The 13,881-nt window shown below is 52.1% G+C and overlaps 1 protein-coding gene across 1 annotated transcript in view; it reads right to left on the bottom strand.

The window, feature by feature from the left end:
- Window positions 1-2,254: 2,254 nt before the first annotated feature.
- Window positions 2,255-13,881, bottom strand: part of UBE2H (ubiquitin conjugating enzyme E2 H) — a 62,774-nt gene continuing 51,147 nt past the window's right edge. The window contains exons 6-7 of the mRNA XM_075429006.1: window positions 13,418-13,546; window positions 2,255-6,233 (exon numbers count right to left, since the gene is read on the bottom strand). Coding sequence (XP_075285121.1) covers window positions 6,109-6,233; window positions 13,418-13,546 — 254 coding nt within the window. The 3' untranslated portion in view covers window positions 2,255-6,108. The remainder of the gene's footprint in view (window positions 6,234-13,417; window positions 13,547-13,881) is intronic.

Genomic DNA, 13,881 nt, shown 5'->3' with positions numbered 1-13,881 from the left:
CCCCTTGGGGACAGTATCCAAGGCCATCTGAAGAGGGAACCCAAGGCCCCTTGCGCACGGCACTCAGAGCCGCACTGGGAAGGTACTTGGAGCTCCACAGGGATGTCACCCAAGGGCCTGTGGTGGTAGCAGACAAGAGTCCCTTGGGGATGGCACCCAAAGACCCTTGGGGATGGCACCCAGAGCCCCTTGGGGACAGCACCCAGACGTCCATGTTGAAGGCACCCAGAGCCCTGTGAGATGGCACTCAGAGCCCCCTGGGGATGTCACCCAAAGCCCTGAGGCAAAGGGCACCCGGAGCCCTGCGAGATGGCCCCCAGGCTCAGGGTTCTGCTCTTTGACGCCCTTTGGCATCGACACAGATGAGGCCTCTGGGTGCTCCTGGGGGCACCAAGCAGCACCCACCGCCAGCCGAGGGTCCCCGTCCCCCACGTCCCCGCTGCACTGAGCCCCCCCAGCAGCACCCACCTTGCGTCACCCCACGGGAGCCGAGCTCCAGACCCCCATGGAAAGGTGGGGGGGGACACTTTGGTCCCCAGGGGACAGAGCAGAGATGGGGCCGCATCCAGGGGACGGGGAGGGAACCCAGCACCGGGGGCCACCTCTACCCTTTACTGGGTAGAGTGGGAGGTTACTGGTGTGGCACGGGGGCCACCTGCTGGGCAGAGGGGACAGTGCCAACCCGGGCTGGCCCCAACCCCCTCCCAAAAGGGGGAGGGGGACACAGCATGGTGGGGGGTATACTGCTGTCCCCCCTCCCCAGGGCAAGGGGCAGAGCCCGGAGGGCTGGTGGCCCCCGGAGGTGGCACTGGGAGAGGGTGTCCCCCTCCCTGCACCCACCATCGCCCAAAGGAGCTCAGGGCTGGGCGTTGGCAGCAGGTGGCACTGTCAGGACACGGACCCGTCGCCCTGTCCCCAAGGCTGGGTCCTAGGGGTGACAACAGCTGGAGCAAGCCAAGGGTGAGGGGAGGAAGGTGATGGAGGAGAAGGTCTGGCGGGGAGCATCAGGACAAGCCACCTGCCAGGCTGTTGTCCCCTTCCACGGCCAACCCACAGCCCCAAAACACCTGCTCGGGGGTCCTCGCGCTGCTCCCACTCCCGGTCACAGCCCCTGTAGGCGTTCTCCCCATCCCCATGGGACATCAAGCCAAAATTCTGGGTGATGACACGGAAAACAGCCACCTCTGCCGTCATTGCAGGCCCAGGACACCAAGCACAGCTCTGGCAGCTCAGGCAGCGTTACCTGTAACGACTTGTCCTGCTACAAGAAGCGATCTTGGAAAAAATCCACCCTACAAGGCCGCGCAGGTGGAGGGACGGAGGCCCCGCAGCTGCGCTCACTCCTCGTTTCCAGCCCAAGACCCTAAAAATGGGTTCCTGTGGTCACCAGGCATGGAAGGACACCACCCAGCCGCTTGAAAACAGCTGGAGGAGGAGCCGGCTACCCCAAGCACTACCATCAGCACGCTGGGTGCACGCAACGACCTCTGCTTCCAGCTCCAAGCAGATCATCTCCAGGCAGAAGATGCCTTGGGAGGCCTTTGATCTGGCCATGGGTGAAGTCCTGGTGGGATGCAGAGTCAACGCCGCAAGGTCCCAGGGTCTATCCTGCAAGACCAAGCTCTCAGCGATCAAGCATCACAGAATCACAGAATGGTTGGGGTTGGAAGGGACCTCTGTGGGTCACCCAGTCCAACCCCACTGCCGAAGCAGGGTCACCCAGAGCAGGCTGCACAGGACCTTGTCCAGGTGGGGCTTGAATATCTCCAGAGAAGGAGACTCTACAGTCCCTCTGGGCAGCCTGGGCCAGGGCTCCGTCACCCTCAGAGGGAAGAAGTTCTTCCTCGGCTTCAGCTGGAGCTTCCTCTGCTCCAGTTTGTGCCCGTTGCCCCTTGTCCTGTCGCTGGGCACCACTGGAAAGAGTCTGGCCCCGTCCTCCTGACCCCCACCCTGCAGATATTTAGAGGCATTTTGAAGGTCCCCTCTCAGCCTTCTCTTCTCCAGGCTCAACAAGCCCAGCTCCCTCAGTCTCTCCTCCGAAGAGAGATGCTCCAGTCCCCTCCTCATCCTCATAGCCCTCTGCAGGACTCTCTCCAGTAGCTCCTCATCTTTCTTGAAGTGGGGAGCCCAGCACTGGACACAGCACTGCAGATGGGGCCTCCCCAGGGCAGAGTAGAGGGGGAGGAGAACCTCCCTCCACCTGCTGCCCACACTCCTCGTGATGAACCCCAGAATCAGCTTGCATCAGCCAAGCTTCAAGGTATGTACATATTTTATTTTAAAAAAAGTTTACAGTTCTTTAATTATACACAGCTATCGGAGAGGTTCTACTCTTAGAGAAGAGGCATTTTGTCCGGCTGGCAGATATGCCCACTACAGCAACAACGCAAAGAAAAAGAGGTGAAAAAAGAAAAAAAATAGTAACAATAAAGAGCTGACTCAAAGAAAGGGCAAAACAGCCCTGATCTCTTCAAGCATCGCGTGATGGGTACCAAACACAGGCAGTAAAATCATGGCCATTTCTCATGCTGCAAACACCCCCGCGCAAGGGCCAGCAGAACTCAGACGAGAAAAAAAGGAGCAAACCAAACCAAACCAGAAAACTGTCAAACACCTCCCAGCCTTCGTGATGGCCGGTGAGGAGGGTCCATGCCGATGGACATTGGCCAGGTGGGGATGGGAAGGGGAGCCCCGTCTCTCCAGCACACGTTAAGGGATGAGGAGACACCTAAAGGAGAGAGAGATGGGTTGGGGTTCAACCACGGACGTGGTGCTGGGGTTCAACCACGGACGTGGTGCTGGGGTTCAACCACGGACGTGGTGAAGGCAGGAGGACGAGCCCATGCCACACGAGGATGATGGCAAAGCTCTGCTCCAGCCCGGCCCCGTGCCGGCATCCTCCCGCGTCCGCCCCAGCGACCCGTGGGTCAGGAAAAACTCGGCAGCGGGGAGGCCACCAGGTGCCACCACGGAGGGGACACGGGCAACACAGCTTCTCGTGTCACGCCAAGACCTCGACAGCACAAGGAGAGATGGCAGGAACAGAAGCCAAGGGCCGTTTCCAAAACGGCGCCGAGGGGCTGTGGCACGTTTCGGCAGCGGGGTCCATCACGGGCCGGCTGAGGAACTCCCGTCACCCCGACAGAGGCGACGGTAACACTGTTTTCTGAAGAAGAAGAAGGAAAAAAAACCCTCAAGATGACCAAAAAAGAAAAATTAGAGCTATCTTGCTTCAGTCTGGCTCCAGCTTTTCTTCCAGACTACGTAGGCGCAGCGTTATTTACAAACTGTTTGGGGGGGGAGGTTCTTTTGGGAGGAGGAGGAGGGAAGATATGGACAAAAAAATACACAGAAGAGGTGAAAAATGACGGAGGGGAAGGAGAGGGGTGCAAGGCAGCCAGAGCCCAGCCCACCTCGTCCCCTACAAGCATCTTTACACACATTTTTTCGCAAGCAGCATTTCGACAGCCGGGTTTTCCTCCGCCGCCGGGCACGGGGCAACCCTCGGTGCTTTGCCACGGCTCGGGAGCGTCGGGGACCCGCGTTCTGGGGGCTGCGGACCCGCCGAGCTGCCACCCGCACAGCTCGTCCAAGCTCCGCCAGCCCCGCTGCATCCTCATGCCCCGGTCAGGAGCTGGCCCTGGCGAGCTGTGGCTTTACCAGTATTAATTTTTTTTTGGGGGGGAAATCCCTGTTTAGCAGAATTTGCGTTTGACAAAAAGGAGGGGAGAACGTGCGAGCGGTTGGATGCACTAAATCCAAGTTAGGGGACGGAGTGACGGGGAAGAAAAACCTGCAAAGGAAGGGGGATGAGGTAATTAGAACACTGTTTTTATACAATATTGAAAAAATACAAATTTTTATTGTGATTTTTTTTGTGGTTTTTTGTTTTTTTAATCTTTTAAACTGATATCACCACCCAGCACTTACTCTACTCCTAAGTAGCACCTACAGTAAAGGTTATAGCACAAGCAAACTGCTAGGTCAGCAGGTAAGCAAGTTAAACAGTGCCAGCAAAACGTGGCCCCTCCCTCCCCAAAGTAATGAGAAAAAACAGCGTGCTAGATAAGAGTTAAGTACACCATTACATGTTAAATAGTTAATATTACCCTTCCGACAAGCCACAAATGCTAGATAGAGAACTTCAGCACAGTCACTAGCCACAGCCCTAACATTACTGCTTTAAAATAAAAAGGGGAAAAAGGAGAGGAAAAAAAACCCCCTTTGCTTCATGCCCGTAATTAACATAAAGGAAATTCTTTGTATATTTTTATTAAGGAAAATCATGCTAAAGCAAAATGGTACTTTCGGAGGGTTTGTTTTGTTTGTTTTTTTTTTCTTCCCAACAGAAAAAAAAAGAACTTGATTGTGCTTTATGAATTAGAAACAGGATTGTAACCTTCCAACCCCAACGACTCGAAACGTGGTGGCACTTCTAAAGAAAAAAAAAAACCAAACCCCAAACAATTCTGGGAAAATGACCAATGTACCAGTCTGACATTCAAAACTCCGCTCGAGAGTTGCTCGGGGGGGGTTGATTTTTTTCCCCGTGCGCCGTCCTGTCGGTTGCACCACAGATTCCAACATCTGGTCCGAACCCCTCCAAAAACCCAAAAGAATACAGCAGGTAACATTCAGCTTGAGAAATCCATCTCAGTTTGAATCTCCCAGCACGCAATGATCCAAATTCCAGTGTACCGGCATCCCAGGTAGACATCAGCTGTACTAGATTTCGTAGGAATAAAACAAAGAAAACTCTCAGCTTGCTGAAGGACACCCGGAGAAATCAAACATTTCAATTCAGAAGCATCCTCGGAAAAACAAAAAAACCAAACCGAAACAGAGCAGATTCACTTGCTTCCTCGATTGGCGCTTTTAGGCTTTTTTTTTATTCATCACAAATTTGTCTAGATCATATCCTCTGTTAATTTTTAAGAAATTTTAATCCCGTCGTACACACACAAGCAGAAGGCTAACCAAGCTGGCGCAGAAGAGGGGCAAGGGTGGGGGGGTGGGGGGAGGAGGAAAACAAACTGGGTGCCGATGGGATTCGTGGACTACAGCCAACGGGCCGATCTTCGGGGATCTGAAGCTCTCAGCCAGGCTAATCCATCCGGTCAGAGGAGCCTCTGAGCAGACGGAGAGTGTCTGCGAGGTGTTTAACCATACTTCAAGCAAAAGGGAGGAGGAAAAAAAAAAACAAAACAAAACAAAACAAAAAAGCAAAACTTGAAGCCATTAAAGGGCAGCAGTTTCAAACCTATGACAAAGTAAGAGTTTGACTTCACATGTGCTCCAGCTAAATCAAAGCACTGCTCAGCGAGCATCGTTTGTGGTTTGTGTTTTGTTTCTTTTCCTCTCGGGAAGGGAACAGCTCGTAATCCAGACCAAGCAAGCGAGTAACATCCAGATGAAGGCTTTCCAAAGTCCCAAAAGCAAATAGACCAGTGGTTGTCAGTCCCTACAGTTCAGCAGGGCAGGCAGGAGTCCACATATAAAAACGGACTTAAAATCCAAGTCAAAATTGTTAAGCTGCAATGCTCTGAAGAGCTCCATGCATTTGTACTGTTTGTTTTTACCTTTTTTTCCTTTTTTCCTTTATCATGTGACTCCGCATAAAATACGATCAGCAAGGTCGACCTGAAGGAGCACCTTTGATTCCACTGTCTGATCTACACGGTTAGTATGTCATCCCCCAGATTTTACACTCTGAGAAAACGCTGTTCCACGTTCGCGTCCAAGGTGGTGTCTTTGGAAACATCGATTCAGGAAGCAAACGTCTTTGCTAACTCCCTACCTACCAGGGCAGCTGTTTCAGCTGACAGTTCAGTAGCACACAAGTTGACTTGGCCAAATGGAATTTGAATGCATGCATTCGGGCTGCATATTGCTACCAAAATGGAATGTGGGAATATGCTATGCACCTCGGGTTCGAGAAATGACCAAGAAAATCAAGATCTAAAGGGTGATATATATATATCAATGCTATTATTCATAAAAACCTTGTTTAGTAATAAAAAAAATTGCTTTGTTTAAATATGAATATTATAGTCTGCTTCTCATGGTTAGGAAATTAGAGTCTCTCTGAAAAGCAGGTTGCCTCTTCTACTACAACTCCATATCCTGAGCCTCGTCTTCCGAGAAGTCGGACATGGAGCTCTCAGACGAGCTGTCCCCGGTGCCTTCTTCCTGTTCTTTTAGTGCTTCTTCTGTTGCATATTTCTGAATGTATTCTGTACGTGAGAGAAGAGAAAAGACGTATCAGCAGCGCATACTCAACAGTCAGCGGATGGGGTAGCTACGACTAACGGCTGGCTGGGTCACACCACGTTTGGCAAGTCCTACAGGTTACCGTGTTTCTCAGACCAAAGGCAGCACTGTCCAGTGCGTGAAAACAGCTGGTGGAGACCTTAGAGATGTGGAGACCCTTGAAAACAACTACGATCCCAAGGCTCCCACGTTGGTGTCACACACACCCACGGCTGGAAGTAACACGAGCCCTCCTCGGTACGGCGTCTCTCACTTACAAGGATAGGATTCAATTTACTGCCAAAACGGGAGCTGTCGTGGTGAGCTGGAGAAAAAGCCTAAAAGCCATCGAGGTGTCACCATTACACAGCCTGACTTTAAGAAACGAAGATGTGAGAGTTTAAACCGAAAGCGCAGAACAACCATCGCTGAAGGCAAGCAGAGAGCCAGACTAACCCTCCAGACTGAACTCTGCGTACAGAGAGCTTAGGGAAGGTTGGACAGAGAAAGCAGAGCACGAGACTACGACAGGAACAGCCGCACTTTAAAAAGCAAAAGCTCCCTTCCACGGCCTGGAAATCACCACGGGTCTGCCCCAGGCTCCGTTTTCAAAGCACGGCTCTTGCAGCCTGCTTCACATCAGCCCACAGCCGTAGGATTAGCTGGGAAGGACCCGCAGGGAGCCCTCCACGGGGAGGACGGCCACCACGCTGTGGGTCACCGACCAAAACCGTGTCTCACAGCGGGGTTCAGACCACGCTGGCTCTAGGCACCCAGATCAACACCTTGAACTCCAACCAGGAGCAAGCAGGCATTGCTGGGATTCCCGCAGGCAGGTAACGTAACCACTGCCAAGCGTGGGTTGTGTGGCTTCTGTTGGTCACCTCCGTGCAGATGGACACAGCAAAACAGCAACACGAAGTGGATCAGACGAGTGCGAGTCTGGCAATCCCCTCCCGTCCTTCATGGCTGCAGGAGGCTCCAGCAGTGTCCTCTCTGAGAGCTGAGGAGGGGCTGGTGTCCCCAGCAGGCACGCTGCGGAGAAAGCCTACACCTTATAGGCACACAGATGTGCAGAACGGAGCAGTGGTGAAAGCCTGGCCCAAAACCGGGCTAAAGAAGGGCTGCTCAGCCTCAACTTCAAGTCTTGGAATCACAGAATCACTAAGGCTGGAAAAGACCTCTAAGATCAGCAAGTCCAGCACCCCCATGCCTGCTAAACCCTGTCCCCAAGTGCCACAGTCACACGGTGTGTGAACCCCTCCAGGGATGGGGACTCCCCCCCTGCCCTGGGTAGCCTGGCCCAACCCCTGACCACTCTCTCAGCAAAGAAATTTTCCCCAATCTCCAACCTGAACCTCCCCTGACGCAGCCTGAGGCCATCGCCTCTCGTCCTGTCGCTGGTTCCTGGGGAGCAGAGCCCAACCCCCCCTCACTGCACCCTCCTGTCAGGGAGCTGCAGAGAGCGAGAAGGTCTCCCTTCAGCCTCCTCTTCTCCAGCCTGAGCAGCCCCAGCTCCCTCAGCCGCTCCTCATGGGACTTGTTCTCCAGCCCCCTCCCCAGCCTGGCTGCCCTTCTCTGGACACGCTCCAGCCCCTCCATGTCCTGCTGGGAGTGAGGGGCCCAAAGCTGAGCACAGCACTCCTGGTGTGGCCTCACCAGTGCCGAGCACAGGGGCCCGATCCCTGCCCTGCTCCTGCTGCCCACCCCATTGCTGACCCAAGCCAGGCTGCCGTTGGCCTTCTTGGCCACCTGGGCACACTGCTGGCTCCTGCTCAGCCGGCTGCCGACCAGCACCCCCAGGCCCTTTTCCGCCGGGCAGCTCTCCAGCCACTCCTCCCCAAGCCTGGAGCGTTGCGTGGGGTTGTTGTGACCCAAGGGCAGGACCCGGCACTTGGCCTTGTTAAACCTGAACTTGTTACCTTTCCAGATACGAAGGCACCAAAATATGACAAAGCCTCCTCCAAACAGCAGTATTAAAAAACTGCAGAAAGCAGGAACACCACCATCCCTTTGTGCTCCAAGATGAGCCCCCGTGCGAAGCATGAACATCACATCCCAGTCCCAGCCCTGCAGCCATCCCAACTCTATGTTCTTTAAGTCCTCCTAGGGAACGAGGTCCACAAGGAGCATCTCTCCATCAGGAGTACAGACTGCTGCTTTTTATTCACAGAAGGGTAGGGGTTGGAAGGGACCTCTGCAGATCATCCAGTCCAGCCCAGTCCAATTCCATACCGTATCGGCAGGCGGATGCACTGACAAAGCTGCGGGACGATGCAGCTAATGCCAGATAACCAAGTGCTACAACACAGGTTTTAAAGACCGTGCTTTGCAGAGCTTGGCTGTTCTTCAAGCTGTCCCTCCTTCCCTCTGCACTTCCATCCTTCAGCCTGCTGGAAGGGAAAATACTCTGCAAGAGGTTTGCATCATTGTGGGTTTTTTCCACATTTCTGGAGCTGACGCAGGGACACAGAGCCCAAACACATTACTCTGGGTTCAGGAGTATAGTACGGACAAAGCAACCCAAAGCCAACACTTCATGGAGGAGATCCCAGGATGGAGCAGCTGGTGGCCTTGGCAGACCTGCTTTGCCCTGGAAAAGCTGTGAGAGCTGGCTGGAAAGGTCTTCTGAGCCCAGTGAGCTTCAGCTTCTGCATCTCATGACGCACGCAGCTTCAGTCTAACTGTTTAATACACATTATTAACCTGCTCGCTCGGTCTACGGAAGCAGCTGTTCAAATCTGTTCTACAAGAACTTGTTAAGAGCTGATAAAGTATTGAAGGCAGCTCTGTAAACACCGGGAAGCACGGAGCGCTCAAGGTCTCCGATTGCCCTCATGCTGCTGGAACCCACGTAGCGTCGACAGAAAAGCACCCTTGTGCTCCATCCTCAGGTCCCGGCTGCCGCGAGCCCTCTTCTTGGATGGTGGTTGCTTGTGCCACCACGGAGCCTAGGCCCTGCCTGATCGCATCTCCTGCCTGTACTGGAGAAAGAGATTTCAGAGTGTCAAGAGATGGACACTGCAAAGTGAGAAAACTTGGTGCGACAGACCTAACGGTTTAAAGACGAGAGGGACTAACTGAAGGAGGGACCCAAAAAAGCCGCGTGCCTTCAGAGAATTTACACGGGAAGGTGGATGGGCAGCAGATGACAAGCAGAGCTATGGAGATGGGACGCCATCATGATCTATTCTTGTAGTGGCTACTCCCTTCCCATAGCTTTCCACGAATTAATCTCCCTCTGGAAAAGGGGTGTTTACCCCGAGAATCACAGAATCACAGAATGGTAGGGGTTGGAAGGGACCTCTGTGGGTCATCTAGTCCAACCCCCCTGCCGAAGCAGGGTCACCCACAGCAGGCTGCACAGGACCTTGTCCAGGCGGGTCTGGAATATCTCCAGAGAAGGAGACTCCACAACCTCCCTGGGCAGCCTGGATCAGGGCTCCGTCACCCTCAGAGGGAAGAAGTTCTTCCTCGCACAACCCAGCAAAGCAAACCCAGGTGCCTTTGCTGTAAGACTTTGGATGACAAAGGCAGCCCCTTGCTGGGCACCTTGGAAATACGTTCCCTCTATGCTTACCCCAAACCCACCTAAACAAATGCTGTAGCCGCCTCGGGAGTCCCTGGACAGAGCAGCCACAAGCCAGTGACCATGGCAGGACAGGAGGCCAGCAGCGCTTCTTCACTGAGCGCTTCTAGCGCTCTCTGGGCCACTGGAGATTCGGACTTGGAAGCCACCGTTTCTTACTGTCGGAAAAGGGCTGCTTGAGCCTAAGCTAAAACACAGCTTGAAGCACTTCAAACTTCAACTGCCATCTTCTACCCAGGAAAGCTACCAAGCCCCTAGGCTGGGGTTTTGTGAAGGTTTAATCTGGGAAAGGTCAAACTTCCAGGGAGCTTCTGTGCTGAATGTTCTACTGAACTTGGATCTTCAGTCTATTGACAGAAGACAACTCAAACATCCAAATAATACTGACAAACCATCTTCCACAGAAGCCTGTTCAAGAAGCAAAAGCCTTGATGCACCCATTCCTACCAGGGAAACACTGCTTTGATCCACCTGTTTTCAAACCCCGGAGCAACAAGAACAAGCTGTGGTTGCACCCCATGGCTGGTACGTGCCTGTGAGCCATACTGGGGTTTCAAAGTACTTAACTGGAAGCTCAGAGTCAACACGTGGGATGGGAGAACCGCTCCCAGAGACATCCTCTGCTCCAAGCAAACACTCAGCCTGCCCCTCCGCACCCTTCAGCTGCTGTTGCTCACCACCACCTCCCTCCCAAAAGAAGTTTCCATATTATATCTACCAAAGAGAAAGAAAGGCAGCGCACACAGGAGTTAAGCACCAGTTCCCAACAGCCCAACACCAGCAAATGTTGAGGCATTTTTGTGTATCTGAAGCCCACCCTCCGGTGCTGTGCCAGGGATCAGGCATGAAATCTCGCCAAGGACTGTCAGGGAGATCTTAAAGGAGCGCTTGGCAACCTGTCCATGAACTACTTGACCTAACTGCAGGCTCTAATGCTAGGAATCACACTGTCCAGCTGCATACCCATAATACTAATTGACATTTACGAGTTTCACAACAAATCCTTACTTGACCGGGTCTCATACCAAGAATCACAGGAACTACAAATCTTGGGCCACGTCTCTAAGCCTAATCCCATCTCTTCACTACCACTATGTCAACTATTTTTTAGTTATGAGCACACTGCCACTGTGCGCTCATAACTAAAAAATGAAGAAAAGCAGCAATAAATTATTTATTTGCACCACAGAGAGTTTCCCACAGCAGAGAAGCTGCTACAATCCATCGCATCAATTTTAACATGTCCAAGGCTATTTTAAAAAATGCTACAATATGAGGAATGACAGTGTTTAGCTCTGCCTTATACTTGTCACGCAAGCCTGGGAAGAGACAGCGGAAGCAGGACTCTTGAGTATATGGAACATGAGACACGTTGCAAGCACTTAAAACTCCTTCCAGATCATCTTCATGGCCTGTACCTGGCTGTCAGGATGGAAACGAAGGAGAAGACTATCCCATTTAGCCTCCCTGAGGGATGTCCTCCAATCTTCCTTGAAGGACCTGCTGTTGGCTAGCATCAGTTTACTTGCCCTTTTCCCCAGAGTGCATCTTTTTTTATTCCTGTTTCATCAAAGCATAAAGGACACCCAAAGCGTCCCTTGTGTTGGCCCTGGAGATTTTATCTGACAAACCATTTTGCCTGGAAGCTTTGTGATATGAAAAAAAAGGCAGTGGACTTCAGGACATTGAGCAAGCCAGATCTGCAGGGTGGTTCTTACGCTCGTGTCATGCAGCTGTCAGAGGAGTCAAGCAAAGTGGGCTGAATAACTCAGTATTTAAATCACAGCTTGGCTTGGCCTCATTTGTAGTTCCGCCCTCAAACAAAAATTGCAGCTGACAAAGACTCATTTCTCATCAGAACAAAGTGACTCGTGGTTTAACCACTCCAGAGTGACGTGGCAGAGCTGATGGAAGGACTCCACCACCAAATCCCACGTCTTTCTGGGATACCTGCGCTCTCCGAACAAGAGCGAGCTTTCACAACGCTCCGTTAGGAAAGCTGCTACCCCACCTCACACCGGGAAGACGACTGGATCGTGCCGCTCACGGAGGCTCTCCTCATCGAGCAGGCCCTGCAACCCTTTTTGGCGTGGCTCCCACGGACAAACACGTCTTATGGTTATTCAGTAACCAAAAAAGAACAAAAAATAATCAGGTAGTCGTGGTCTCTTAAAAACTTCACTGAAGACCAAATCTGGGCCCAAGGAGGTAAATTTCCCACCGCTGGATTAAATGCTGATTGTGCTCCCTGGATCAGGGGAGAAATAAATTCCACGGCTTTGCCATAGGCCTCTCACACCAGCAAATGGTGCCCTGCTCCTGTCTGCGGGCAGCTGGTTCTACGGAAGGCAGAGAGCAAATTTAAAGCATAATTCTTATTTTCTGTCTTTTCTTACGTTTCACATGCAAAACTAATTCAATTTGTGTCTTGCTTATCAGCTCGATGGTCCTTCTATTGATCCATAGTATTTGAGAGTCCTTACTGGGAGTCTTCCCTGACCCCAAGGAGGTACCACCTCTGCTTCTCAGCCTTGTGTAACAGTTCCTTCCACAGACAGCAGAGACACCAGCACCCTCACCAGCTCTGTCAGCCCTCACCTACCACCCCTAGTCACACCTGATGTTCAGCCTGTGCTCCCCCAGCTGAGTTAAACGACTGCAACCACATCCTGCTCACGCTGATCACAGCATAAATCGTTCCCTTCCACTCTGAAGGTGCCTTGGGCACGTCAAAGCTCAGAACCTTGAGATTAAACTCCTCCAATTCCTTCCATCGCTTCTCTTAAGACACCTCCTTACGGCAATCTGCCCTTGTTACACCCTTCGAGACATTACTAACTGGTCTGCAGCTTTTTTAAGTGGCAGTCCCTGAACCAGGCACAGCACTAGGAAGCCTCGGCTTAACTAGGAATTAGCAAGGAACAGTTATTTGGCATTTACCGAAAATTCCTGCTCTGTCACAGTACAAAAGTGCTTTCTGCAACAGCATCACCGATTCCTTGATTGCTGCTCTCAGATCACTTCCCACAAAACTGCTAACAAGCCACTTTCCATCCAGTAATTGTGCAACTGGATGTTCCCGTTTAAGTTTAGCACTTTTTACAGAATGTTTGGGGTTGGAAGGGCCCTCTGTGGGTCACCCAGTCCAACCCCCCTGCCGAAGCAGGGTCACCCAGAGCAGGCTGCACAGGACCTTGTCCAGGCGGGTCTTGAATATCTCCAGAGAAGGAGAACATTCCTTGCCCCTTCTTTGGTCACACACTCTTTTCTTCCTAATCATTTCTCCGATGTCTCAAAACTGTGCTGAATCCTAACCCAGTTTGCTTACAGCCTTCCTTGCTTAGGGTTTGCTAACGATTTAAAAACCCTGCCCCACACGCTGCACACACCAGCTTTCGTCTTCAAGCAGCAACAGTTCATCCACCCCTTACTTCAGACTACCCCCATTTAAAGTGGACGGGGACCCTGTAACAGGAAGGAATGGGCACTGACACGCAAACAAACAGCAAAGACCTCATTCCCCCAGGGTGGAATCACAGTAACACCCCTCATTCCACAATATGTTATTTACGCCCTTACCTTTAATTTTCTGTTTGTACTCTTCTGGTCGGTGGAGGTACATGGCTGCTGCGTCACCATTTAGAGGATCTATAGGGTTAGGATAGGCCAGCAGCTGGGGCAGGAACGACTCAAATATATTGGTGAGATCTGCAAGAGAAAGACACACTTGATCACATCCACAGACCCAGAGTCAGTCCGATTAATCATCCCGCAAGCACCGGCACTGAAACAGCAGCACAAAGCTTGAAGGGTAAACACACGGAAAATCTGGGCACCAGTTAAAATAAAGGCAGCAAGGAAAGCACATACACGGCTGATAAGTGAGCTGCTGCTGCTGGAGGGATGCTGCAGCTCCTCGGCTAACTGCACAAACTCCTCGACATCCCACCGATGTAGATACAGAGATCTGTGGGTTAAGTAAAGCAGAGGAAGGACACAATTGTCTTGCTTCCTTTGTGAGGCTCAGCCCTGGCTTAAAAAAA

Source organism: Opisthocomus hoazin, chromosome 8 (assembly GCF_030867145.1).
Source record: "Opisthocomus hoazin isolate bOpiHoa1 chromosome 8, bOpiHoa1.hap1, whole genome shotgun sequence".
Lineage (NCBI taxonomy): Eukaryota > Metazoa > Chordata > Aves > Opisthocomiformes > Opisthocomidae > Opisthocomus > Opisthocomus hoazin.
The sequence above is the reverse complement of the archived record's forward strand: the minus strand, read 5'-3'. Positions and strand labels throughout refer to the sequence as shown.